This window comes from Lissotriton vulgaris, chromosome 1_2 (genome assembly GCF_964263255.1).
Source record: "Lissotriton vulgaris chromosome 1_2, aLisVul1.2, whole genome shotgun sequence".
In the NCBI taxonomy this organism is placed as follows: Eukaryota; Metazoa; Chordata; class Amphibia; order Caudata; family Salamandridae; genus Lissotriton; species Lissotriton vulgaris.
Window position 1 is genome coordinate 179416352 of NC_141686.1, and position 27561 is coordinate 179443912.

The 27561-nt window shown below is 42.5% G+C and overlaps 1 protein-coding gene across 1 annotated transcript in view; it reads left to right on the top strand.

Moving 5' to 3' along the window:
* The window catches only part of LOC147734834 (olfactory receptor 13A1-like), a 57913-nt gene extending 35337 nt beyond the window's left edge, over nucleotides 1-22576 (top strand). Inside the window, exons 2-3 of the mRNA XM_086952497.1 lie at nucleotides 21246-21298; nucleotides 21614-22576. Coding sequence (XP_086808623.1) covers nucleotides 21246-21298; nucleotides 21614-22576 — 1016 coding nt within the window. The remainder of the gene's footprint in view (nucleotides 1-21245; nucleotides 21299-21613) is intronic.
* Nucleotides 22577-27561: the final 4985 nt, after the last annotated feature.

Consider the following 27561-nt stretch of genomic DNA (forward strand, 5'->3'; position numbering starts at 1 on the left):
GGCTCCCAATCAACAAGAGGATCCCCTTCAAGATCCTCGCCCATGCCCAAAAAGCACTCCACAATGCTGGACCGGCATACCTCATTGAACGACTCACCTTCTACACTCCGAACCGCCAGCTTCTCTCCGCAGACCACACCCTCGCCACCATCCCATGCATCCGCCGAACGACTGCCGGCGACAGATCATTCTCTCACCTCGCCGCCAAGAGCTGGAACACCCTCCCCATCCACCTGCGACTGACCCAGGACCTGCTGACCTTCAGGAGACTTCTCAAGACCTGCCTGTTTGATCAGTAGCTGCTCATCCCTCCCTCTAGTGCCTTGAGACCCTCACAGGTCAGTAGCGCACTCTCTAAATGTTCTGATTGATTGATACAAGTTCTAGATCCCATTCCTAAAAGGAAATTGTCTCTGTAGTTTCAAAAGTGCTGCTTCATTTTGGACCACTTCAATAACTCTGAGGACATGAGAGCCCAATTGAACGCAAATGTTGCAGAACCTGCCCAGAGAATCACAATCTTCAAGTGCACCAGTATTGGCACAGACAGCTGTCAGTGGCCAGAGTTAGCAAATTGTGTGCTAGCTGTTTCGACGTTGCCTGTGTCAAGTGCCAATGTTGAGAGGGCCTTTTAACAGATAAAAGTTTTCATGGGAAGGAAAGAGCGAGCGCACATGACCAAAGACTCACTGAAGAAGTATTGTGTGGTGTACTACAGTAAGTTTGAGTTGGAAAAATGTATTTGGACCTCATATACACTGTACATATACTGTCTATAGGTGCTGAAAGCAAGCAATAATAAAATCAAAACTTTCCATAAACACCTGAAAAACACAGTTTCTGTTGTTTTTAAAGCCACAAAAATGTGCAACTACTAATAATTACTGTTCTTTTAATGTATTGAAATCACTTGAAAACATTGAAGGAAACGCACAAGAATTTACCCAAAACAGAAACTGAAAACAGGTTTACACTACATTGATCCTGATGCTTTCTCTTATGTCAATGACATTTATTTGACTGATGACGAATTGATATCACATCTAGTACGTGTTGACCGCATCATATTGTCCTTTGCCGACTTCGGATACAAATTTAATTTTGCTAAGTCTCATATGCCTATTTGGCAGTTCTCTTTTGCGGTTATGAAGGAACGGGGTTAGCCCCCCACTTTCTGGAGAAATGTGCTCAATTCCAGCCTCCTTCTACTCTTAAGAAGTTACAATCTTTGCTGGGTAAATTTGAATTTCGGGAGGACATACATTCCTGATTATGCTCACCATATCAAACCACTTTATACTTTGATCCAACCCTCTTTTTCATCTTTCCGCTGGCTTATGGAACATACAGAAATTCTACGGTCTTTGCAGTCTGAGCTGCTTGTGACCTACTTCTTGTTAACTTGTGACAACACAACTAACTCAGTCATACGGATTGTAACTGGTACTGTGGGTTTCACTTACCTAACATTCAATGAGGAAGATATAGTCCCCATTGTCTACAAATCGCATTTGGAAACATCAGTAGAGATGTGTTTTTCCCCCATTGAGAAGATTCTTACTGCCATACAGATGGCGAACCCGTAGGAATGCCCTTTGGTGCAGGAGTAACTCATTCTTATAGTATCGCCTGTGCCTACTCTAGGGCAAAAACACTAATAGGGTAACCCAATATTCCCAAGGAACTGGGTATAATCAATAACACAGCAAAAATGGTTCCTTATGGAATTACTTCACGTTATTTTGAATTTCAAATTTGTCACAACAGTGAACAGAATTTCAAGACGCTCAAGAGATTATTATCAAAAAACCCAATTTTTTTTATAGTTTTTTCTCATAGGATACATAAAAACATATCCTATTCATATTGCAAAGGTATAAATCCATATATCTATTCATGTATGGCAACTCAAATACCCACTGCTACCCGTTTTTTTGACATGTGCAGTGGTTTCTGACACTTTTTCACACAGTATATGGACAATATTTACAAATTTGCCATATACACATTATTCAACACTTATATACATAATTTCATTACAAGACCGGAGGCTACATTATGCATACGACTTTTAATGCAGATCCCAGCAGCCGCATCACAATACCAAAGTTCCAAATGGAACAACGGCAACAGCTAAAAGCCATAAGCCAACAACAGACAGCCTCTTTTAAATGCGGCTCCCAAGCAGATAAGTCTAACCTTATAGTTTTCTCTGATTATCTCTGTTTTATCGTTTTTTAGAGGTTTTATATGTTACATGTGTAATATATTGGGGTTTCTTTGATATTGCTATGAGTGTTTCCTTATGGTGTGGCAGTTCCCTTCCCCCGTAATCCTACACACCCCTTCCACTACCGATCTCCAATATATGGTGATTCCCTCAGCAACCCCCCCCCCTCGCTTACACGCAGGTTGGTTGAATGATTTTAAGATCTCTACCTTAAGTCTGTAACTTTCTCACTCGACTCCCTCCACTCGTCGAAATATTTAAATCCTTGTCTCCCCTTTGTCCGTGCCTGGCACGTCTTCATCCTGGCGATAAACATCGTTTCTTATAAGGTACGTATCGTTTTTTACTTATTTTTCCTCTATTTCTTGGTCGGCTTTCCCCTCGTGCTCAACAGCGAGAAACTCAGCGCATTAAAGGAATGACCCTAGGCAACAGCGACGCCGGGTCATCAGGTTGCTAAGGGCATTTCCTTTACACACCTCGCATCGGCGTAGGATAGAAGGGTGTTTCTATAACAACCCATCAATGACAGCACACGCTTGTATCCACCGGCGAGTGACAGTTGGCATATTTTCGAGCGAGTGGTTTTTTGACATATAAATGTTTGGAAATAAGAGCACGTTTATTTGAAATATCCCTGATTGCCTGAATCTAAGAGATTATTCACTCTTAGGATATTACTGATTAGGTGTTTCACTCATTGGCTGTGTCTCTTTATATAAACACAATGTCCAGCTCTGGTTCAGAGGAGGCTTCTGCACCTTCTCAAGATATCACCAGTAACAAATTAAAAAAATTGCTCCAATTAGAGAGAAGATCTTGTCTAAAAGAAGGACTTTCTAGTGTCATGAGTTCTAAACGTTCTACAAAACAAGATGACACAGTCTCTGGTAAGAGGCTAAAAAAGAGCAATAATGTTGGTTTGAACATGGGAGGTCTTAGCACCTCGTCAATTAGTAGAGGTCCTAGTACCTCAAGGAGCGAGGGAGGTCTTTACACCTCAAGTGGCTTGGGTGCCCTTGGCGGCACAAAGAATAATGGTGTCCGAAGCGACACACATTTTAGAAATGCTCACTATGATGATGATCGTACCTCAGATGAATCTGAGTTTTTAGACGAATATGTACTTGATCTCAATGACCAAGACCATGATTTTGGCGAAGGTCTAGAAAATACAAATTCCTCCACTAAGGATGTGATTTGCAACCCCTTGGGTGAGGAGATGCACTCACCTCAAAATTTGAAACACCCACAGAGCTCAGAGTGGTACCCTCAAGAACATGTTTCCAAATTTGTTAAAAAATGGATTAGATATCCCTTGGAGAGAGAAACTCATAACATTTTGAGAGCAGAATGTACAAGACCCTCGGTCGGTGATAAGACTTGTTACACCCCCAACCTTGATCCTGATTTGATCAAATTTCTTTTTAAATTGGGGCGTGACCCCAGGAAGGGTATGGAGAAATCCTTTAAAACCTGTCAGGATTGTCTTCTCGCCGTCCTTGGCCCTCTCACGGGAATCCTCGACTCTGCAGAGGAGTCCCATTTGGAGGGAACTCACCTCGATACTGAACTAATAAGAGGATGGAGCCAAAGGGCTATTATTCTTTTGGGGAATGCCAATGCAAGCATTAATGCTGAAAGGCGTAGAGTGGTCCTTACTCGTATTAACCCTAAACTCGCCGATCTTGCTGATAAGAAACCTACTAATAATCACAAAGGGCTTCTCTTTGGCGAAGATTTAATTAAATCTCTTGGCAAGTATGTTTCCACATTTACTGCCTTAGACAGAGCGCAACAAAACATGCGCAAAGTTTTCAATACTGGAAATATTCTTTTTGGAAGGGCCGGAAGACGAGGCCAACCTTCCGGCCGTTTCTCCCAGAGGCCCAATTTTAGATCATGTGGAGGTGGCAGAGGCTACCAGCAATACCAACAATATCAACAATACCAACATACAAGTCCGCAGTTCTACCCTCAAAGGGGCAGAGGACAGCGTGGCAGAGAATTCAGAGCACGTGGATCAAACATCCAGAGTAACCCCTCAGGCGAGTGTTTCCCCTCTACCTTCCCTTTCTTTCCCCTCAAAGGTGGGTGGGAGACTGAGGTATTTCCTAAAAAATGGGGAATCCATTACTCAAGATACTTGGGTTCTAAACACTGTAAAGGGTTTTACAATAGATTTCAATCAAGAACCTATTCAGCTTTCTCTTCCAAAAAGTATTCCCATGTGCCCGGAACAACAAGCTATAAAAGAAGAGGAAATCTCTTCAATGATTCAAAAAGGTGCGATTTTGGAGGTTCCTATGGAACTCATAGGTTTTGTGAGCAACCTTTTTTTAGTCGAAAAGGAAGACAAGGGTTGGAGGCCGGTCATAAACCTTCGACAAGTAAACAGATTCATTTCTTACAGACACTTCAAAATGGAGGGTATTCACCTCCTGAGACATCTACTCCTAGAAGGGGACTGGTTGGCCAAACTGGACCTCAAGGATGCCTATTTTACTATCCCGATGGCCAAGGTTCATCAACGTTTCCTCCAATGTCTATGAAAGGGTCGCTTATATCAGTTACAAGCTCTACCATTTGGTCTCTCTTCCGCACCATGGTGCTTCACAAAGGTGATGAGAGCCGTTGTCTCCCACCTAAGATCAAGGGGTGTTCGTCTAATTATCTACCTAGACGATATTCTAATTATGGCACAAGAAAAATCACAATTAATTCGAGACCTGGATTTTATGATGGAACTCATAGAAAGTCTAGGTTTCATCATAAACAGGGAGAAATCTTACCTGATTCCCTCAAAATCCTTAGAGTTTCTAGGCTTCACGGTCGACATCACCCATTGTCTCCTCCTTCTTCCTTCGAAAAAAATCTCGAAAATAAAGAAGCAAATAAAACATGCTCTAAGCAGACAGTCTCTCTCCCTCAGGGACTTAGTCAGGTTGCTAGGTCTCCTTTCATCTTCAATTCAAGCAATTTTTCCAGGGCCACTCAATTATCGGGCTCTTCAGAGGGTCAAAGCGAGAGCTCTGAGGTCAGGCCTTTGGTACGGAGATCAGATTTCTCTGGACTCAGACTCACATTCAGAATTGATTTGGTGGCTGAACAACCTGGAGGCTTGGAACGGGAAAGCCATTTTTGGCTCTTCCCCAGAATTCGTACTGGAGTCGGACACCAGCCTGCACTGCTGGGGTGCTTGCCTCTCAAATAGAAACACTGGAGGACTTTGGTCTCAGTAGGAGTCTCTCCACCACATAAACTATCTGGAGTTGACGGCCTGACTTTATGCTTTTATGAGCTTCAGAAATTCGCTTCAAGGAAGGTCTGTCCTTTTAAAAATGAACAACATGTCGGCGGTAGCTTATATCAATCACCTTGGAGGCACGAGGTCTGCAGACCTCTTGGATTTAGCAAAGAAACTTTGGATGTTTTGCCTGGAGCACAAGCTTGCTCTAAAGGCAGAATACCTTCTGGGCGCTGCCAACTCGTCCGCGGATTGGAACTCCAGGTTCCTTGTGGATTTCAGCGATTGGAAGCTGAACTCTTCTGACTTCAGGACCTTGAATCAAGTTTGGGGCCCTCTGGAGGTGGACCTTTTTGCAAGCAGACTCACCTCCCAACTTCCAGAATATTTCAGCTGGATGCCCGACCCGGGTGCTCGGGCATTCAACTCCTTCCTCCAGTCTTGGAGGGATGTCAGGGGATATGCCTTTCCCCCCTTTGCGATGATTCAGAGAGTGCTTCAGAAGGTAAGACAGGAACAGTGTCTCCTCATTTTGATAACTCCCTTCTGGCCCTCCCAAGCGCGGTTTCAAACAGCTCTGGAACTAACTTGCAGTATTCCTTTCTTGATCCCTTCTCTGGGATATCTTCTCACAGATTCAGAAGGTCGGATATATCCTTTTATTCTCAAGCAGACTTTATACCTTCTTGCCTGGAAGGTGTCAGGAGATCTAACGAAATCTCAGGACTTTCGGACGCGGCTTCAATTCTCCTCAAGGAGTCTTGGGCACCAGGCACACATTACAAATACAATAGAATCTGGAAACTTTGGGTTTGTTGGTGCTTGGAAAGGGACCTGGATCCCTTGGAGGCCCCTATCGTTGACGTGACTAATTTTCTAGTTGAACAATTCGAAAAGGGACTTAGTTATAGATCCATTAATTGCTTTAGGTCGGCAATTTCTGCAGGACATACCCTCGTTAATGGTAAAACCATTGGAAAAATGTAATTATTTGTAGGGTTATGAAGAGTATTCGTCTTAAAAGACCCCCTAGACCCAAGTATGATATACTTTGGGATGTTAATTTGATTCTTCGTCTCTTTAGTAATTGGCCTTCTAATTCTCTCCTCAACAGGAAGAATATTTCTATTAAACTGGCTACTCTTTTATGCCTAGTTTCTTGAAGAAGATCCTCAGATATCCATTCTCTTGATATTTCCTATCGTTCATACAATGTTTTTGGCGTCAAGTTTGATATTCATAGTCGTACTAAAACCATGTCTGACTCCATATTTTACCCACGATTCGATCTGCATCCTAAACTCTGTGTCGTTGAGTGCATGAAGGAATATGACCTTAGAATGGATGACATTTTGAAGGCTGCTGATTGGTCCAATGCAGGTACCTTCGCTCGTCACTATTGTAAACCCATCCAACACATGTCTGATGCTGTTTTAGGAAGCTTCCAACATGCATAATGTAGCCTCCGGTCTTGTAATGAAATTGTGATTCTCATATTTACATGACTAGAGAATCTGGATTTCATTAAAGACTCGGAGGCTGACATTATCCCTCCCTCCCTCCTCCGGAGGCATTCCAATAGATATTGTTACCTTGTACAATTTATTCTAATGTTAATTTTTTCGGTACTTTGATTTATGACCTTTGAATTTGATCTTTTCTCGTGACATGTTTTGAATGGTGTCTATTGAGATTTTTAGATTGATTCCTTTATCTTTTTCAGATAATGCCTGATCTGGACTGCGCCTTTTTCAAGACTACGTCTGCCTGGACTTCTTCCTTTTCAGCCTTCTCCAGTCAAGTTTCAAGTTATGCTGTTTATTTTTCCTTGTTCCGAAGTTTGATTCTTCTCCAACTCAAGCATTTGAACTTTGAACTTTATCTTCTTTGATGTCCTCATTTTAAAGAAGCTGTGTGTTGTTGGCTCATGGCTTTTAGCTGTTGCCTTTGTTCCATTTGGAACTTTGAATTGTGATGCGGCTGCTGGGATCTGCATTAAAAGTTGTATGGATAATGTCAGCCTCCGAGTCTTTAATGAAATCCAGATTCTCTAGTCATGTAAATATGAGAATCGCAATTACAACACAATGATTGATGATAATAGACATAAAAAAGTGTCATATAGTCAACGTTTCGGTCTCACACACTGTTATTCCTCCAGACCATCATCAGGACATGTGTTGCACCATGAATCTATCATAAAGCAACATATATATATATACTCAGCATACTGGTAAACAATCCCTTGAGTACACATATGTGTATTGTCTGCCCTCACCAAAACAGGTCATCTAAAGTGTATATGTACAGTGTATATTTGCCAAACACCTTCAACTCCCAAAAGTGCCAAACGTGCATGAACACCTAAACATCTTTAATCTAATTACATTAGTTGTGCCGTACATTACATCATTGTGCCATGCACACGCAGCTTGAGTCAGTATATAAGCCTTAGTACTCACAATAACGACTGGTATCTAAAACCTTAACCATCTGGTCCTACAAAGAAGAAACCACAGCCAATCATAAACAACTGATTCAAAATAAATTAACCACAAGACCCTGATATCGTGCATCTATCTTACCGTCAGCCTCTTTTTGTTAGGAGTCTATAAATAAAATGAACACACAGGCTCATCAATTCTGATATTCTCTCATGTTATCAGGATCTTAACTTTACATGTCCCCATATACAAATCCAAAACTGTACTTGCATATAAGGAAAGCACTATATTCTGCCCGTGTAGAATCTAGAGAGGGAACATAAGCATAATGCGCTAAGGTCAAAACAATGGTAATTACATAGCCCTATGAATCCCTTTTCTTCCAGTTATAGTTAGAAACGTACTTTTTAAGAAGATTGTCTTAATCAATCATCATTGCACTTGCTCGTCGCAACAGTCACGTGTTTGTCAGCATCTTCCTGATTATTTATGATTTCTCATATGGTCATGTGACCAGGCCTTGCAAAAGGGTGTTGGCTATCTTGGGAATTAATCTAATGCCTGATCTTACATAGACCGAGTTAGGCAGTCAGGCAATATGTCCAATATATACAACACGATGACTACTCAGAAATTTTCGTACTCGTTTTATTTCAACAATGTGCTTTAAGGGACGTATCTCGTTAAATCCTTCGTCTTAACAGTAAAATATTGCTGACGCCTATCTCTTTGTATATGGCCTCCTTATAGATCGTGTGATCAGAACATACAGAAGCGTGTCGGCCATCTTGAGATCTCATATGAGGCCTGACCTTTCATGGACTAAACTAATCCGTCAGGCAAAATGTACAAGGACTAATGTTGATTACATGTAAAAACATGAACCACCAATCACAAACTACATAAGAACGGAATAATATATCACTTTCTGATTCTAATGGTCACATATCAGCTTGACTCTTCATATTGTATACTACATATTGGAACTTTACAGGACCAACTCTGTCACATCAGTTTTTCATGAACCAGGTCATATATTGCACCTCACAATAATATTAGCGGAGGGTTGCCAGCACTTGCCATTCCACAAAATAATGTAATTCCTTATCAACTGTGTTTGCTGACCAAATCCACCTGTTTTCCTTTTGAGTGAGCAGACGATCCACATCATGTCTTCTTTTTGAATGCTTAACAGTTTCTAAAACAAACCATTTCATATCACATGGGTTATGATATTTTTCTAAATAATGTTCCACCAAGGGGGCCGTCTCAACTTTGCACCGTATCCGACACTGGTGTTGCACATTTCTCTTTTCGATTTCCTGTGTGGGTTTACCTATGTAATACAAAGCACACACACATTGTATACAGTAAATTACATTTATCGTTGAACAATTCGAATGTTGTCGTAATATCCAGTTTTTTCCATTAATAGAACAAGATTTTACAACTGACGTTGTCTGACAAGCGACACAAGAGCCACAAGGAAAGTGACCCACAACAGGCATTAGTCCCCACATACTTTGAATTGTACTGGCAGTTTGTTCTTTATAAGCTTTTACAAGATGATCCCTCAGATTGCGTGATCTTTTAAAAGCAAACCGTGGTGATGCTGATCCAAAAGTAGTTACACATGTAATCAAATCACTTACATTGTCTTGTGAGACTTTAGGTTGTAGCAGGGCCTGTCGATTCCTACATCTTTTGACAGTCCAGCATCAACCAGCACTTCCAGGATGGCACATATGGTAGGCGTGGATGTGCAGGACAGACATAGGTATGCAAACCACAGATATGTCCATGCAGGCCATAACTGCTGGTGACTGGAGAGTAGTGAACAGTGGATGCAACCATGTCACCCCTGGCTGTGGGTCAGATAGCGGAAATGTCGCTCGCTGTGTCCCCCCCTGTGTGAGTGAGTGTAGTGGGTTGGCCCTGAGTACGCCAGGGCTGCGCAGGGGTGTGGACAAAAACCCCATGGTGCAGAGAGTGGTTCTTTCCCGGTAAGGCAAATGTCACTGACAGGGAGGCACCCCGCAGTCTACCACAAGGCGGACGCCATGAGCAGCTGGGTCTGCGACCCTGTGCGCCTTCTCACCCCATGACGCTGATACCCAGACCAGGCCTGCCCACCCCAGTGCCCCCAGGCCACACTGCTCACCTGCCAACACCGTTGTGTGTCAAAGGGTGACCACCATGTTCCGGTGCAAGCCCCAAACCCGAGTCTCTCGACCTCTGCATCCTCGGCAGACCATTGCTGGCCGCCACGATGCTGGCCCACATTACTCCTTTCTCATAGACATACTCCATGGGCGTCCTCATCGTTCCAGTAGGTCCCACATGTGGAACTCTGTCCTGAGTCATGAATGGCAGTGACACTAAGTCTGTGGCAGTGGCCACAGTACCAGTTTCCTTTCAATCAATGAGGCATAATTGCATATGGCACACCGGCGAAAACATGGTGCCACTAACCCTGTTCAACTCAAGCCGGCGACACATGGTGCCATTAAACCTGTGCGCTGTAAGTGACCGTCAGCCTCTGGCAGAACATTATTGGTGTCTGAGCCTGTGGCCTGGAGGTTGTCATCAGCAACAGGCAGGTACAGACTTGGTCTCTGGCATGAGTATGTGGCATTCATGTCCGCCATGTTGCCGGACACAGGTGGTATGTGCCCTCTGCATCATGCCGTGGGGGTAGACCTCCTATTCTCCCCCAAGACACTCTTCGGTAGGCACCTATGACACATACAAGACCCTGCACTGCCTTCATTACCCTGCCCCAGTCTCCCACAGGTCAATGTCCCACGGCGGTGGGCCCATGTCGGACGCTGTGCATCTGGGGCCACCAACCCTGTGCGACTCAAGTCCTCCCCCCTTGTTGTTCTGACATTGCAGTGATGAGTGCCTGATGACTGTTGGAGTTGTAGCCAGCACAGCTACTCCCTGAAGGCTGGCTTACACTCACCCCACAGACAGCCCGCACAGGTGTGACTGGATTAGTGGGCCTGCCTGCTTCACATCCTGCCGGAACAAGTATTGACTCTTTTCTTCCTGCACTGTCACAAGTGTTCAAGGATATGCACTCTTCCCTTGGATGATGACACGCCTCCGAGACCCGAACAAACCCACCCAGAGGCAGTTCAATGCGGCCCACATATGCACCAGGGGCATTGTTGAATGCACATTTAGCGTGTTGAAGTCACGTTTCAGGGGCCTGGACGGCACAGGTGGAAAGCTCCTGTACAGCCCGGACATCGTGTGCAAGATGATTGTTGCATATTGTGTGTTGCACAACATTTGTGTACGCACCAATGCACCATGGATCCCAGTTCCAGAGGTACCGGAAGATGATGGGGATGATGGGGTTGGGGTCCCACATCCCACTGCAGCTGCGGTAGGAATGGCCCATAGGAACGCCATTATTGACAATTACTTCTCATGAGCACGTGACATTGTGGTCGTCCCTGGCAATCATGGGACAGTACAAAATGCCCAAAAGCACAGCATGTGTGAATAAAACATATTTGCAGGTTACAGTTTTTACTTGTACATTGTCATGTCACAGTTTCCTGATGTGCCAGATGTCATTTGCCATGTTGTGCATCCGTGGTACTTCGCAGTTGATGTAGTTTTTTACTGGCATTTTCTGTATGCTGTTTTTGTGCTTTTGCATGCATTACGTGTGGGTATTGCTGGCCTCTCGCTGGTTATCACTGTTTTCTTATCACGTTTGGGTACATCGCGTCTTGTTTACATGTTGGGGTTTTGTTTTTATCTGTGTCGCAGTGGTTGTATCGTGGACATTGACTGCGTTTTTGTCAGACTATCGCATCGTACTACTGTTTTGTGAATCCCACGTTGACACAGCGTTATTTTCCCAGGATAGGTAGCGATGTGTAAAATTGCGTTAGCATTTTTTGGTGATGTTTAGCACACTTTCTTGTGAATGTACCCCTAAGTCTTTCTTAGTCCACACACAGTCTCTTGGTGACTGCACGGCTCAGGTGGCTGAGCTGCAGGCTTCAGTATTGGCTCTGGAATTCACTGATCCAGATGTACTTACACTTGCAGTGTGTGATTCTTTTTATTGTGTACAGTCTTTTAATGACATTTGTTCTCAGAACGATTATCGGGACTCTAAAGGTAGGGAAATCAGGAAGTCAAGCATGAGACGCTTGGATTTGAGTGGCAGCTCTTAAAAAAACTTGCTGCTAACACATGTTATACATACTCTTGCCCATCAGTTTTTGGGAGCATATGCTGTGGGTAATTCTTTGGCTGATGAGGCGGCCAAATCCTCGTATTCAGTAGCAGCAGTTACAAGGTCCATGACTAAAATTGATAATGACATTCTGACAGCTAAAGCTTCTACAAGGGATGGGGCGACATTCCCAAAAGTTTTCCCTTCTAAGTATTCTTATAATTTATCACCAGAACAAGTTCCCTTCGCATCCATTCCACCTGTTGGGGATCGGCTGATTTCTAACGAGTACCGCAGTATTCCGTTAATCATTGTTACACAGAAAGGCATGGCATCTGCACATGCTGGAGTTTCAGCGACGGTGTCTCTTTTGCAGCAGCATTATTGATGGTTTTGTCTGTATAGACAGACTCATAATTATGTACTTTCTTGTGACATTTGTCAACATTTTCGACCATCCACGGTTGCACGTCCACTTCATACACAGCTATACATCTCAAATCAACCATTTGGATGTATTTATCTTGATCACTGATGTCCTTTGACGTCCGACACTGCCTATAAACATATTATCGTTGCAGTGGATTTGTGCACTAGACTCCTTTGGGTTTGGCTGTTACGTAGTGCTGGTGCTCAAAATGTCATTAGAGATTTTTGTTTAAATCTGTTTTTATTTATTGTCATATTTGTATTGTATATCAGGTCATGCTTCTACATCACAATTCAATTTGTACACAGGGATGCTCCTGAGCAGATTTTCAACATAGTTTGTCTCAATGAACACCAGAGTCACGCTCAGCCTATTAACTGTAGCGGCAATGCCCTAGTGGTTTACATTTATAGAGATTTGTTTTTCATTACCGGAACATTTGCTTGTGGTACCTTTCATTGTGACCAAGGTCCTGCATTCACCTCTAAGGCTTACAAGGATGCAATGAGGTCAGTGGGGGTACTATTGTAATTTTGGTCTCGATACAGGCCTGAGGGCAATTCTATAGTGGGGCGAATGAACCATGATTTCAAGCAATCTTAGACAGCTAGAGTCTTATGTACTGGAAGGGGTTAACTGACTCATTCATATGGGGTTCAAAGTACACTTAATAATCTCCCAAGAAGATCTCTGAGTGGGTGGACCCATACAAAATGCTCTTTGACATCAAAATGTTTGAGCCAGACCTTGGTCTAGACATTGTGACAACCTAAATAACCATTGTGCTATGTTACAGAATCTTCAAAAGACTTGAGACACTCTTGCTAAAGCTGAGTTGCACTCATCCGAGGACACAGCAGTGATGATCCCAGTCACAGGGTGGCTTCCTAAAGTTGGAGATCCGGTTCGGGAGAAGATAAAAAATAAAAATAGAATTTGGTCCCCATTTTCTGTTCTTGGATTAAAGGGCATCTGAACTGTGATTTTGCCTCCACTACCTGGATGCAAGGAAAATCGCTACATTTCCATTGAACATGTCAAGGTGCACCATTTGGCCGATACTGAATAGTATGGCCAAAACATTCCCGCCAAGAGTTGGTGCACTTCCTGTGAGGTCCTGGGCGGAGAATACCATACACCAGGTGGTTGAAATGGAAACCTAAATTGATGTGCTGCCTGTTTTGTCATCGCTTTCAATGACTACACCTCATAAACATGTCTCGCCGCCTATGGAGCCTAATGTGGACATTCCTGGCCTTGCGCTCCAATCAACTTTTAATGCTGGCCGACCACCTTTGTAACATTTAGCAACTGTGGTTTATTACATGGACAGAGATAACTTTTCTTTTACTTCGTGTTCCTCATCGAATTCTACTATGGAGGAACCCTCGACTCGTTTTTTTCCTTTTCCTTTCCTGGTTTTGCAGAGTTTATTTGGTTCCTTCTTGGACCTACATTTGGATGGTACTTACAATGGTATTTCTCTCCATATGGATTGGGTTTGTGACTTTCATTTTTCTTTAAACTAATGGACAATTTTTGCCTGAACGCTGTAGTTTACACTTGGTTGATGGTGTTTTGGCCCCACACACCCCATCTCATATAATGAAAAGAGTTCAATCCCATGTTAACATATCAGCTGTGCCTGTACTAGATGGCATCATTTGGGATAAAGTTCAAAGATTTTGATGTCCTCACTAACCTAGGGAGAGAACCAAGCAGATGTATTGAACACAAAGGGCGCATCATGCTGAATGATTGGTGGTGGTCCCATACTCCTAGAGCCTCCACAGGCACAGTTATGGGCAAAAAATACAATCCCAACCATAGACCCTGCCAAGCATTATGGGAAAATATTCTAGGGTGCAGTGAATATTATAGTATCTAATATCAAAATATTCCTCACGGGGAAGGCTCTCCGGCTCAGCTGGGAGCTAATACTATAATATTCACTAAACTCTAGAATCTCGCCCCATAATGCCTTGCTGGGCCTGTGTTTGGCCTTGTATATGTTGCCCATAACTTTGCTTGGGGTGGTCCTTGGAGGATGAGACCACCACAATCATTGAGCATGATATGCTCTTTGTGTTCATGGCATCCCAACCAAAGGCCTTGGAAAGAATTATGGGACGAGATTCTAAAGTGCAGTAAATATTATAGTATCCAATATCAAAACATTCCTCAAGGGGCAGGCTCTCAGCATGCTGAATCCTTGAATTCTGATTTCAGAGTATGTGTGACTTCTGAACCCTGAGAAATGTATTTTTTGTTTGTTATTATGTCCCAAGGAACCAGGTTTTGTTAAATTGTTATCATATATCTTTGTCAATTAAGCAGTAGAATGAGAATACAGGCTGAACAGTTAATGATTTAATTACTCATTGGTAATCCTTACTACTTTCTTTTACTCATAACAATACTTATAGTCCTCCCTCCTGGTTCCCATTTCACAACCTGAGTCACGTTATTTTGCTTGGAAATATACTGGAAGTGTAATGGGTTTAAACCCCCTTTATTACTGTATTGGTAGGAAGAGTTTAAGGAAGGGACAGAGAATTTTTGAACTATGATATTCGATTGACTACATTTAGGTCACATTGTACCAGGGTAGAGGTAAGACAACTCATAAAGTAAGTAATGGTACAAGAAAAGGGTATTCATTGTAATGAAGATCCCAGGTAAGTAATTGAATCATTAATGCTCAATATTAGTGTGGTTTCTTGGGGCGAACAGTGGAATGTGGAGTAATGTAAATTCTACTAGTTGTTGATGTATGCTTAGTGGACTGTTACAGAGACAGATGTTGCTGGGACACTCTTAGAGGTTTAGCCGTGCATTGAGTTTTTATATTCTGGTGATGAGGAAAATACTTTGATTTACTCTTTATGCTCCAACACAGCAATTTGTATCTGCCTGCCACCTTCTACGATGATTTATTGCAACATAAAACTCCCCATGGCGGGTGAGACTGGAGGTGAGATTAGAGTTAATAATCAACTACTCAACTTAGATCTTGTACGTGATGTCGTATTTCGGGATTTCTTCATGATCTCACAGACTTTCCAAACTTAGGGGCATATTAGCAAGCCTCAGCGATAATCATCGCTGAACATGCTTAGCGCGTTTTGTACTAACGCCGGCTATCGCAGGAAATTATCACCAGGCTAGCGCTGTATCAACAACGCTTAGCGCTTTGGCGATAATATTTCCAGCAATAGCCGGTGATATGGGGCGACATCGCTGGAAAACTAGCGATAATCCAGCAGAATTGGAGATAAGCTTGCTGATAGGGCCCTGTGGCCTCAACCCTAGAATCCACCTTCAATAGTACACATATTGTAGTCAAGAAAAAAACAGATGTTAGGATCCAGTGTTAAGGGGCATTATCGCTACTATTATCGGTGCTTCGTGGCTCTGAGGCATCCTTGTTAATATCGCAATGCTGTATCAGCGATGTTTTACATGGATTCTATGTGAGGAAAGCCTACTTTGCATCTAATTAGTGATGCGAGGTGCGCTAATGCATGTTAGTGCCGCCTTGATGATCGTGCGTTATTAGAATCGCCACTTTTTCAGCACTATATGCCGAAAAAGCGGCGATATGTGTCTTGATGATATGCCCCTTAGAGTTATTTGGCAAAGACAAGTAGGTTTGTGTGCTGCAGCTCTCAGCAAGACGCATTTGCTTACAATCAGCATTGATGCATATGTACCTAAAGCAAGAGGGTCAGACTGCAGTTGCATCTCAGAGGTTCTGCATGCAATCGGGTTCTAAGAGCCCGTCAGTGCACACATCGCATCATGCATTTCACATTGCATATCATCATGCAGGCCTTGCACAGCAGCCATCTTTGATTGGGGAGTTCTACATTCAGTATGGGAAAATCACCATGATCTGCACATCGTATAAACCTATTTTATTAGGAACTTGCTAAACTGTAATTCACATACCAGCACAGGCCATTGTGAGCCTGTTTCAAACAGTGGTGATTTACACACCTATGCTATTGGATATTGACATACCTCGCTTTCACCATAGTAGATAATCAACTGCGATTTGCGCACCAACTGGATGGATTGTAGTTGTTTAGAGAGTTAACTGTCATTTTCATGGACTCTGTAATGTACTTTAATGGTTCAGTGGTTTAGTCTACTAAATTGATATCAACTGTTATATTTAATGAGAGACTAAATGTGTAACAGCTGTTATACGAATCAAGCAATTAACATGCAAAACGTGTCTCCCCCACCATTTTTCCTATCACATCCTGGAGAACCATTGATTAGGTGGAAAAATGGAAACATTTATTTTCGAAATATGTCAGGGCATCTGGACCTATTTTGAGTGCGGAGAGGAACGGACCATTGTTTTTTCAGTATTTGGATCCTGAAGGGAGAGAAATATTTGATCATCTTTCACAATTGTCAGGTTAAGAAATTGATGCCAGGCATGCATTTTAAGTGTTTTAAAAGAAATTGGATGGTCATTTTTGACCCACAGTTTCATCAATGTTGGAAAGATTACAAAGGCTAGATTGCTTGTATAAATTTAGAAATAATTTGGTTTAGTGGATAAGAGACCAAATCATGATTGGATGTATTAATGATAAAGTCAGAGAAGAATTGTGGTCACAAGATGATCCATCATTAACAAAAGTTTTAAAGTTAGCTACAAGATTAGATCATAGTCTAGCATGTGTGGAAGTAATGCAAAGAAAATCTACCCATAGTTGAACCAGCAGTGCAGTATCTACAATAAATAAATCAAGTTCTGGGGTGATGTGGGGCAGTAGGCCACATGGCTGATCACATGAAATGTTCAGGGTGGAAGTTAAGTTATACACTATGCTTACGGAAGGGACCTATGAGTAAGAGTTGTAGGAGTAAGAGCCGTGATTTTTAAAGTGAATTAACTAATGCATGATGAGGAGGAATGTGAAGAAATAATATTTCAAGTGACTAGTAAACAAGGTGATGGACCGCATGATGATGTGATGGTAGAGGGACAGAAAGTAAAGATGTTTTTGATTCGGGAGCAAAACACACAATCATTTCACAAGAAGTATTTCTGAATAACATTAAGAACAAAGTACTTTTTAAAGCAGACATAAGACTGACTGCTTATGGGGGTGCCCCCATAAAGTTGGTGGGGAAATTTGGGGGAGTGTTGGAATGTTTATGAAGATTGGCTGAAGGCAAGATTAATGTGGCTGGTAAAGGTGTGGTGGTGATGAGCTGGTTCCAGCGACGAAATTTAGGATCCATGTTGGATCTCAATTCTGACCCACCTATTTGACTGAGAGATGATGTAGATTTGAAAGTTGTTATATAAAATGAGTTTTGCAAAGGAATTCTGGAAGTGTTCAGTGATTCTTTAGGCTATTTGAAGGGAAATGAACATAAAATTCAAATTAGAGAAAGTTCCAGTCCCATGGTTAGCAGGATGAGGAAGGTTCCTTTTGAGGTTAAGAAAGTGTATCTTAAAGAACTGGGGAACTTGAAGCTACGGGAATGATTAAAAAGGTGGAGGTAACAGATTGGTTTTCTTCAGTGGTGATAACACGGAAGCAGAGTGGGATATCAGTGTGTGTGTGTCCTTAAGGGGTTTGAACAAGGCGGTAGTATTGGACAGATTTCATTGGTGTGTATGCTGGGTGATGTGAGAAGGTTTTCCATGCTAGACCTAGCCTCTGAGTATCACCAGATCAGGTGGTTCTCACAGGGGTTCATTAAGCACATAGATTAAATAGCAAGCACGGTTGCTGCGCCCACTACTTACCTTTTTACAAAATTTTTGTTTAAAAGGGAGAACACATTTTTCTTTCTTCTTTCACACACACAAAGGGAGAGAGCAGCTGATGATGATAAGTGGGTATACAGGCAATTACTAGCCAGCAACCCCCTTGGGTGTCGCTACCGTGAGATACTCTCTCTCTTCCTTCACAATTTGTTGATGAAAGTGGAATTCAGCCTGTTTGATGTTGTTTTTAGAGTAGAGAATAAGACACCGTGACATATCAGAGTAGTGCAAGTTGACACACTCAAGGGAATTCGGAAATTATTGAGAACCCTTAGATTGTCATTCCTGTTGGGTGTAGGTGTGATAGAGGTGAGGTCCTTATTGTTTATATGGGTGAAAGTGTACCAGGATGATATCTTTATTTTTGAAAGCACTCGCGAAGAATATGATGAAAGATTTTGTAAGGTTTTGGGAAGGTTACAGGATAAAGGCTTGATTCTCCGAGTTGATACATTTCATAGAGATCAACTTGACTTTTTTGGTCACAAGTTGACTAGGGAAGGGTTGAGACCCAAACAGGAACTTGTGCAAAGCATCAGATTGATACCTGAGTCACAAAACAAAGAAGAGTTAGCATATTTCTTGGGATAAGTGAAAAGTTTTCAGAAAAGATGTTTGTGATGACAAGTTTGTTAAGAAAGAATGTTTAATTCAAGTGTGATAAGAAGTGGTAAGATGAATTTTTGTGATTAAAAGGAGAACTACAGAATATACAACATTAAAAATGTTATTGTACATAATTTAAACATGTGATATGTATAGATGCAGCATGGCTTTGTTTCAGAGATGAGTTGGGGTTAAGAGAACTGTAACTTTTATTTCACATATCCTTAAACCAGCTGAGGTCAGTTACTTAGTTATTGACAGCAGCACACTTGTAGTCTTCTGGGCAGTGAAGAAATGGAAAAATGTTGTATGGGGCCAGGAATTTACAGTACGAATCGGCCATAAACTGATAGGGTAAAATTGTATCAGATAAGCAATATTTCTAGCAGAAATGTGATTTGGGTAACGGCGCTATAAGAATTCGATGTCCAGGTTGTTCACATGTGGATTGATTGTCTAGAAAGGTCAATTTAACTGATGTGGAATAGGATGAGGCAGTAGATGATAAAAGGTGTGTGTTGTGAATGAAGGTGCTGTGGAAAGGGAAAAGTAGAGGAAAGAAGTTTGTGATGATAGGGTGTTGCTAAATGTGATGATAGAGATGGAAAAAAGTTGGGGAGAGAAGAGGTTAATGGATGAAGAGGTGAAGCCTTTTTGTTGTATTAAGGATGAGTTGGCATTTGATGAAGGCATAGTGTTCAGAAAAACAATATTAATTCCTTCTGAGTCGATTCAGAAGAAATTGGTTTGCATGGCTCATGAGGGTCATCAAAGCGTTCCCAGAACTAAGGATCACTTATGTTTGAGTTACTGGTGGTCAGCAATGGATAAGGAGATAGAGTGAGAGGTGAGGGAGTGCATGGCAGTTTGTCTGAGTGACAAATCGTGTAAGACCAGAGAACAACCCATGGTCATTCGAGAACGTCTGAATAAAGCATGGGATGACATTGCTGTGGATAAAATAGGACCATTGAGTGGGTTGGCACAAGGAAAGTTCATCTTTGAGCTACTAGATCTGTATTCAATATGGCCGGAAGTAAAGGTAGTGAATGAGGTTAGCTCCGAGAGAGTTTTTTGCTGCAGTTTTGGCAGGAGAAGGTTTGCCAGGATCTGTATTACCAGTTAACGGTGTCCAGTTCATGTCAAGAGAAATTAGCAATTTACTCAAAGAGAAACTAATGATACAGTGGGGAGACTAAATTTAACTTTAAAATATGCTATACAGGTAAGAAAGAGTGCTGGGAAGATTGGAAAAAGGAACTTTTGAATTGGTTGGAAGAGTATAAACTGTCTCCTCCTGCAACCACTGGTAGATCTCCTTTTGAATTGTTCTGAGGGATGAGGGCTAATTCCATGTTGTCACCACCTTAGCTAAAGGAATATAAGGGGATGGAGGTAGGTGTTAAAGAGTTGAAGAGTAGAGTGAGGAGAACATTGGATGAATGGAAAAGTAAGACAGGCAAAAGCAAATAAGTCAAGGTTCTGTGTGTTAAAATGGTGATATTGTGAAGGTCAGAGCTCCAGTTACTCTTGGGTTGTATTCCAAGTACAGGAAGCCTCTGAAAGTCATCTAAGTATTTAAAAAGGCTGTGCGAACAGAATATGGTTGTATGTGGAACTTGAATAGAGTTGCGAATTTTCCACAAGGCCTTGATAAAAAGAAAATGGGTGAAGAAATTATGTAGGGAACAGAGCGGAACCAACTGAGAGGATGGAATACAAATCAGAAGAGTCCTGAAAGATTCAAAGATTTTGTTATGTATAAATGAATCGTTTAGTGTATAGTATTATGTTTGCTACAGAAAGGGAGATGTGTGGTATCTTGGGGTAGAAAGTGGAATGTTAAATATGTAGATTCTACTAGTTATTAATGCATGATTAGTGGAATGTTAGAGACAGTTGGTATTGGGACACTGTCGGAGGTGAGGCCATGGACAGAGCTTTTTTATGGAGTACACATATACCACCAAGATAACTGCCTCTACTTTTCTATTCTAGTAATTGCCATAAATTGTCAACACGAGTAAACACTAGAGTCAGTGATAAATGAAATTGTGTAAGAACAGTAACTGTATTACACGAATGCCAGTTCTTGGCTGCCACTGTTTGCTACCACATAGCATCAGGAAGATGAGTCTGACAGAAATGTAAAATTATGCCCAGAAATTTACATCTAGAATGCAACTTTATACAGGATTCAGGGGCTGGCATTCATGAGCTTATTTTGGGAACAATTTGAGGAAATGAGCTCATTTTGCATGTAACCATGTTTTTTCTCCATTTGCAGTAACCATAAACAACACCAAAAGCTGGAATTTCGACAAAGAATCAGTGCTAAAGGTAGGATCATATTGAGTCAAAGTGGCATAATATGGCATGACACATACTGCAGAATGTCACCTCTTCAATGAGAACATGGGAGTTAATATGAGCATTTTAATGACACATCCAGGGTTGGTATCAAATCTGGTACTCAATTCAAGCGGACAAAATCAAGATAATAGCATATTTGTTAACAAAAATCAGGCACATAAATATAAATACAAATGTTAATCACATGACTCATGAAGTCGGCCTGATGAGTCATTGTTTTTTTGTACCAAGAAATTGCAGTGGCTATTAATTAATTCCAAGTTGTTGTTTTCTATGTTTTAGATGACTCTTTTCAACCTTCTGGAATACCCAAACCAAACCTCGGTTGTGGAGTTCTTCATTATGTGTTTCTCCAGCTACCGCCAACTACAGAACATTTTCTTTGCTGCTTTCCTCTTGATCTACCTGCTCGCCATTTCAGGAAACCTACTTATTACAATTGTCATACATTCAGACACTCATCTTCACACTCCCATGTACTTCTTTTTGGTCAATCTGGCTCTCTTGGACATCTGCTTTACCTCAACTGTTATTCCCAACATCATGGTGATCCTGCTTTCTGAGACCAAGTCCATGTCATATTGGAGATGCATGGCACAAATGTTCCTGCTCTCCGCTGCTTTGGGCACTGAACTCTTGCTTGTCACAGTCATGTCTTTTGATAGGTACGTGGCCATCTGTAGACCACTACATTATCCAATCATCATGAGTAAATCAGTATATATTTCATTGGCAGCTGCAGTATGGATTCTTGGCATTTTAAACTCCATTCTTCATGTTGGCTTGATCTTGAAGCTGTCATTCCTTGAAAAAAATGTTGTGGACCACATTTTCTGTGAAATACCAGCTGTGACCAGGGTTGCCATTTCTGATACTTATGTAATTGATCATGTGACAATGGTTGCAGATATCTTCCTTTGCATGGTATGCTTCATCTTGATAATCATAACATACACCTACATCCTTTCATCAATCTTAAAAATGCGCTCTGCCGAAAAAATGATGAAGGCCTTTTCCACCTGTGCTTCTCACCTATTGGTGGTCTGTTTGCTCTATGGCACCACTAGCTACACCTACCTACTCCCTGCTATGGGCTTTGGAGGTAAGAAGGATAAGGTAGTGTCAGCCCTGTATGCAGCTGGATGTCCAGTTTGTAACCCAATGATCTACAGCTTGAGAAACCAGGATGTTAAGCAAGCCTTCCTCAAGATCTATTCCAGTTATTTTCCCTCATTTAAAAATTGATAAGAGTTATGGGCAGCTATATTTATTAGAATGCAAGGAGTTCACATTCTTATGAATAGTATACTAATATTGTCAAGCAATGAAAGTTTTAAGGTATTAAAATATGTTGGAAGCTAATGAGAGCCCAATAACAATTACGAACTACTCATCTGTGTGGGCAATAGAGTTATGGAGAAAACATCTATAGAAACAATTTTTAAGACGATAGGCCTGATTTAAATGGCAGAGTCGAACTTCATTGCATCAGCGAACATTATGGTGCATCCCTCTGAGTTAGAATTGAGCAGACCAGACGTTTGGTGACAGCAGAGAGTACTCCGTCACCATTTTGGTCAAACCCCTCCAGTGGCCCCACTGAGTAAGGGCTCTTGGAGGTTTGGCTGTATGTCTGCCCGCCTAATTATTTGGGAGGCCGTACGGCTGATTTGTAGTGCCCGTCACTGCCTAGAATACTTGGAGGTAAGGCCATTGAGAAGAGATCCAAGCCCCTCTCGCCATAGGAGGAAACTCCCATGGCAAGGGAGGATCATTGCGTTTTTTATTATCAAAAAGAAACTCCCATTTTGGGAGTTTCATTTTGAAAATTAAAAAATACATTGTAAGTTTCCCAGATGCAACCTCACTGACAGCAGTTTTTGCCAATGCTAGAAATGTCCACTCGGCCGGGGCACTTTTTTAAACACGGCAGACATCACTTCTGTCAGTGCGATGGGGTAATACACTCAGTTGTCCTGGGGAACAAACAAACCACCAATCAATATTTAAATCGGGCCCTGTGCTCATATTCAGTGCTAAAGTGGCTATACTCCAGTATCACAGAAAACCTCATTGACGCTATAGACCCAAAGATATTTTCAGATGTTATGGCTCAGATTTAGGAAGAAGTCCCACAACTTGGGGCAGTAATCAAGTGTCTGCACTCCCTTAATTGAAAGGGAGAGAGCAGGACAGCACGAAATCTGCAAAGATGTGACGTTGTTTTTCACACTCCCTGCGCTTGTGCACATTAGGTAGTCATGCGCCAATACAGACAGCCTTGTGCCATAGTGCAAGGGTATCTGCAGTGCATGACGCATAGGTTCTGTAATGGAAGGTGGCTCTTCCAGTAAAAACCTATACTTTAAGAGTTTTGTTGAAAAGCCCAATGAAGACACCTCCTTTGTGCGTCTATCTTGATGAGGTGTAGGATTTTGGTGATAGTCCTTTTAGATAGGGATTTGTAGCAAAACATGCAGGTGGTTGCATGGGAACGCCCATGCACCATCCATTGAATGTCCTCTTGACTCAAAGGAATGCAGGGCAGCACTTTGTGCAACAGTGCATTAATTTGGGATACTATCAAATGCAAATCACAATTTGTGTTTTATAGTAAATCTCAACTGAACACTTTGCATCAGGTTTAAATCAGAAAAGTAACACTAACCACAGGCAACGTATCTGTAAATCTAGGCCTATGTGTAGTCCTTTATTTAATATAGAGCGTGATGTGAGAGGATAATCTGTAGGCATTGATATGATTGTGAAGTGCTGGCTGTATTAATTGAAAAAGAAAACAAATTAACGACTGATGGGCATGACATAAATTATGAACCATCAAAAGTCTGCCGTATCTACTAGTGGTGTAGCTGATGCAATACTCAGGGGCCTCATTGGCCAGGACAACCAGTCTGCCCTTCACTGGAAAAGTTATGAATTATTTGAGTTGTCTTTGAATTCTATTTTTCAATCAATCAATCAATTAATCAATCAGGATTTATAAAGCATTGTCAATCACTTGATAGGGTACCCAGGCACTTCCAGGTCATGTAGGCTTATTCAAACCACCCGGTCTTGAGGGCTATTATGAATTCCGAAAATGAGGTAATGGTCCAGAGTTGCGTGAGGAGGCTGTTTCCGGGCTTTTCTGTGATGTTCGAGAAGGACCACGCTCCACTTCTACATTGCTAAATGAGGGTAATATGCGGGAGTGAAAGGGAGGCAGAGCGTAGTCTTCATGATGGTTGGTGGAAGTTCAGTAGGTGGTTAATGTATGTGTGTCCTTGGTTGTACAGTGCTTTGTGTGCTTGAGTCTGAAGCTTGAATTGGCATCTCTTCTGTGTGGTGAGCTAGTTTAGTTGCCTGAGGTATGGTGCAGTATGGGTTTATCGGGGAAGGTCGAGGATGAGTCTGGCTGCAATGGTCTAAAGTCTCTGTAGGAAGTGTGTTGCCGAAGTCCAGTCAGCTGGTGATTAAGGCCTGTGTCCCGGTGTGTCTCGTGTACAGAGTAGCCACTAGAAGATCTTATGTAGCATACACAGAGTGAGGAAACAGACAGTGAAGATGGAGGTAATCATTGATTTTATGGTGAGCTTAATCTCAACAATGATTCAGAGTTGGGGTGGGCGGAATTTGCGTAGTCAGGCGACGCAAAGCTCAGCATAATGGTAAAAAATCTCTGAGAGCATGCAAAAATTCAGCGAACACATGGAATTGCTTGTTATGCCCGTTCGCATTGCTTTTTTCCTGTTTGTGAATGCTGTTTCCATGCTCAGGGGGAAATATCTCATGAACACGCATTTTGAAAGCACGAACAAGCAAAACATTCCGCAAAGCTGTGGATTGCGGAGTTTTGGGCAATTCCGTGTTCTCCGAAGGGAACACAAAATAATCAAAATTCTATGAATGGAATGGAATTTACTGCTCAGGCCAAATTCAGAGGTTTCTGGTGTGTCCGGAGGGAGTGGGTGCAGGTCCTAGTTCTTATGGCCACAAGGAGTCATTCCATGTATTGCTGCTGTTGTTTGTGTTCAGCTGCAGACAGTTGTTCTTCATCCAGTCAGAGACATTTGTCATGCATCTGTGGTGGGGGTGGAGTTGTTAGTGAGTGAGAGGATGAGTTGGTGTCATCTTCATAGGAAATTATGTTGCGATCTTGGGATCTGATGATGTTGGCCATTTGGGTCATATATGCATTGAACAGCATGGGGCTGAGGGGTGAACCCTGAGGGGCACCACAGGTAATTCACTTTGGTTCATCATTGAAAGGTGGATAATCTGGGCCCTTTCAGTGAAGACAGAAGTGATCCCTCTGAGCGCGTACTCTTGGAATCCAATGGGGTGGAGTCTTTTGGTCAGTGTGTGGTGTGATACGATGTTAAAGTCTGCTGAGGAAAATCAAAGCTGAGGAGGGTTCGGATATAGATGGTAGCTGCCAAACGGTGGATGTAGTGCTGTGATTGCTGCAGAAGCTGGATTGAGCGGAGTCGAGTAGCTTGTTCTGCTCCAGGTGTGTCATGAGCTGATTGTTGATGATATTTTACAGTACCTTCACTGGAAATGTGAGCAGGGAGATTGGCCAGTAGTATTTGAGTTTATTGGGGTGGCCCGAGATTTCTTTGAGTAGTAGTCTGATTATGCATGTTTGCAGGCGATTGGGAATATTGAGGTGGTGATAGAAGGGTTGAGTAGGGTTGTGAGTTCCTGGCCGATCCTCTGGTTTCCGAGGTTGAAGATGTGGTGTGTTTATAGGTCTCTGGGAGCTCTTGAGTGGATTTTTTTCATGGTGGAAGTTGTGTCCTGAGGATATTCCAGGTCGTCAGTGTGTGGTTCATATTGGTTACGGTGTTCAAGGAATGCTTTGGTATGGCTTGGGGTTCGACGTTTCTGTATATGATTGTGGAAGAAGTGGGCGAGTTTCACGCACACCTCCTTTGAGAGTATAATGTTGTTTGCGCTAGCAGCATGGTTGGAAAATTCCTTAACGATGTTCTTGGTGCTGGTGGTGATGCATGCAGCAAAGGCTGTCTTCTTTGCGGCCTTCAGCAGGTGGTGGAAGAGGTTGAGGGAGGTTTTGAACGCTGCCCAGTCAGAGGTGAAGAGGTGATCTGCAATCCCTGTTTGGTGAACGTTGCCGTAGCCCAGTCGGCCAGAGATGATGGCCTGGATAATCGGGCGTCTTGAACTTTGGAGTACCTGTTTGACTATCTTATGAAGCATGTGCAGGATGAAGAACCAGGAGGAGGAGATGGAATTGACCTGAGTTGTCAAGGTTAGCGTCTTGTCAAGAAAGATGTAGGATCTTAGCTTGCACAGTGGGGGTAGGAGTAGGTCTGAGTTCTGAGGGCCACCAGGATGCACCTCATGAGGAGAAGATCAGAACCTCCTTGTCCTTCATTCAGTTGTGACGTCCGTCATGTAGTTGTGAAAGTTGGTCTTAGTGTTGGGGGTTTTCTTTTGGAGAGGGAGAGGATGAGTTTTGTGTAGTTGGTGTAGGATAAGATGTTAAGTCCATGGGTTTTGATGATGCTGGCCAGAGGTGTCATATAAGTGTTGAAGAGGGTGGGGCTGAGGAGCCTTAGGGTACTACACAGATTTCCCGGGTTTCAGAGTAAAAGGCGGAAGTCAAACCTTTTGTGTTCTTCCAGTGAGTAATCAGGTGATCCATCTGAGACCTGCTGCTTGGATGCCTATGTTGTGCAGCCTTGTGATGATTGCGTGGTGGGAGACAATATCGAAGACTGCCAGGAGGTCTAAGAGAATCAGAGCTGCAGTCTCTCCTCAGTCAAATAGGTCTCGGATGTCATTGGTAGACACTATGAGGGCTGCCTCAGTGCTGTGGTTGCAGCAGAATCCGAATTGAGAGGAGTCAAGTACGAGGTTCCATTCCAGATGTGGGGAGAGTTGTTGGTTGATTGCTTTTCCTAATATTCTAGCCAGAAACAGGAGCAGAGAGATTGGTTGGCATTTAGAGTTTGTTGTGGTCCGGTGATGCGTTCTTTTGTAGGACGTTGACTGAATGTTTTCAGTCCTCTGGGAAGGTTGTAGTGTCTATTGAGGCTTTGAACAGTGTGGTGAGTATGTGGCTGTTTCTGACTTTGCCTAGGTTGAAGATGTGGTGAGTGCATGGGTTAGTTGGGGCCCCTGAGAGGACTGAGTTCATGGTGGTGGGAGTGTCCTGTGGGGCGAGCTGGCTCCATTCAGTTAGTCGGATATCTGTGGTGGGGGTG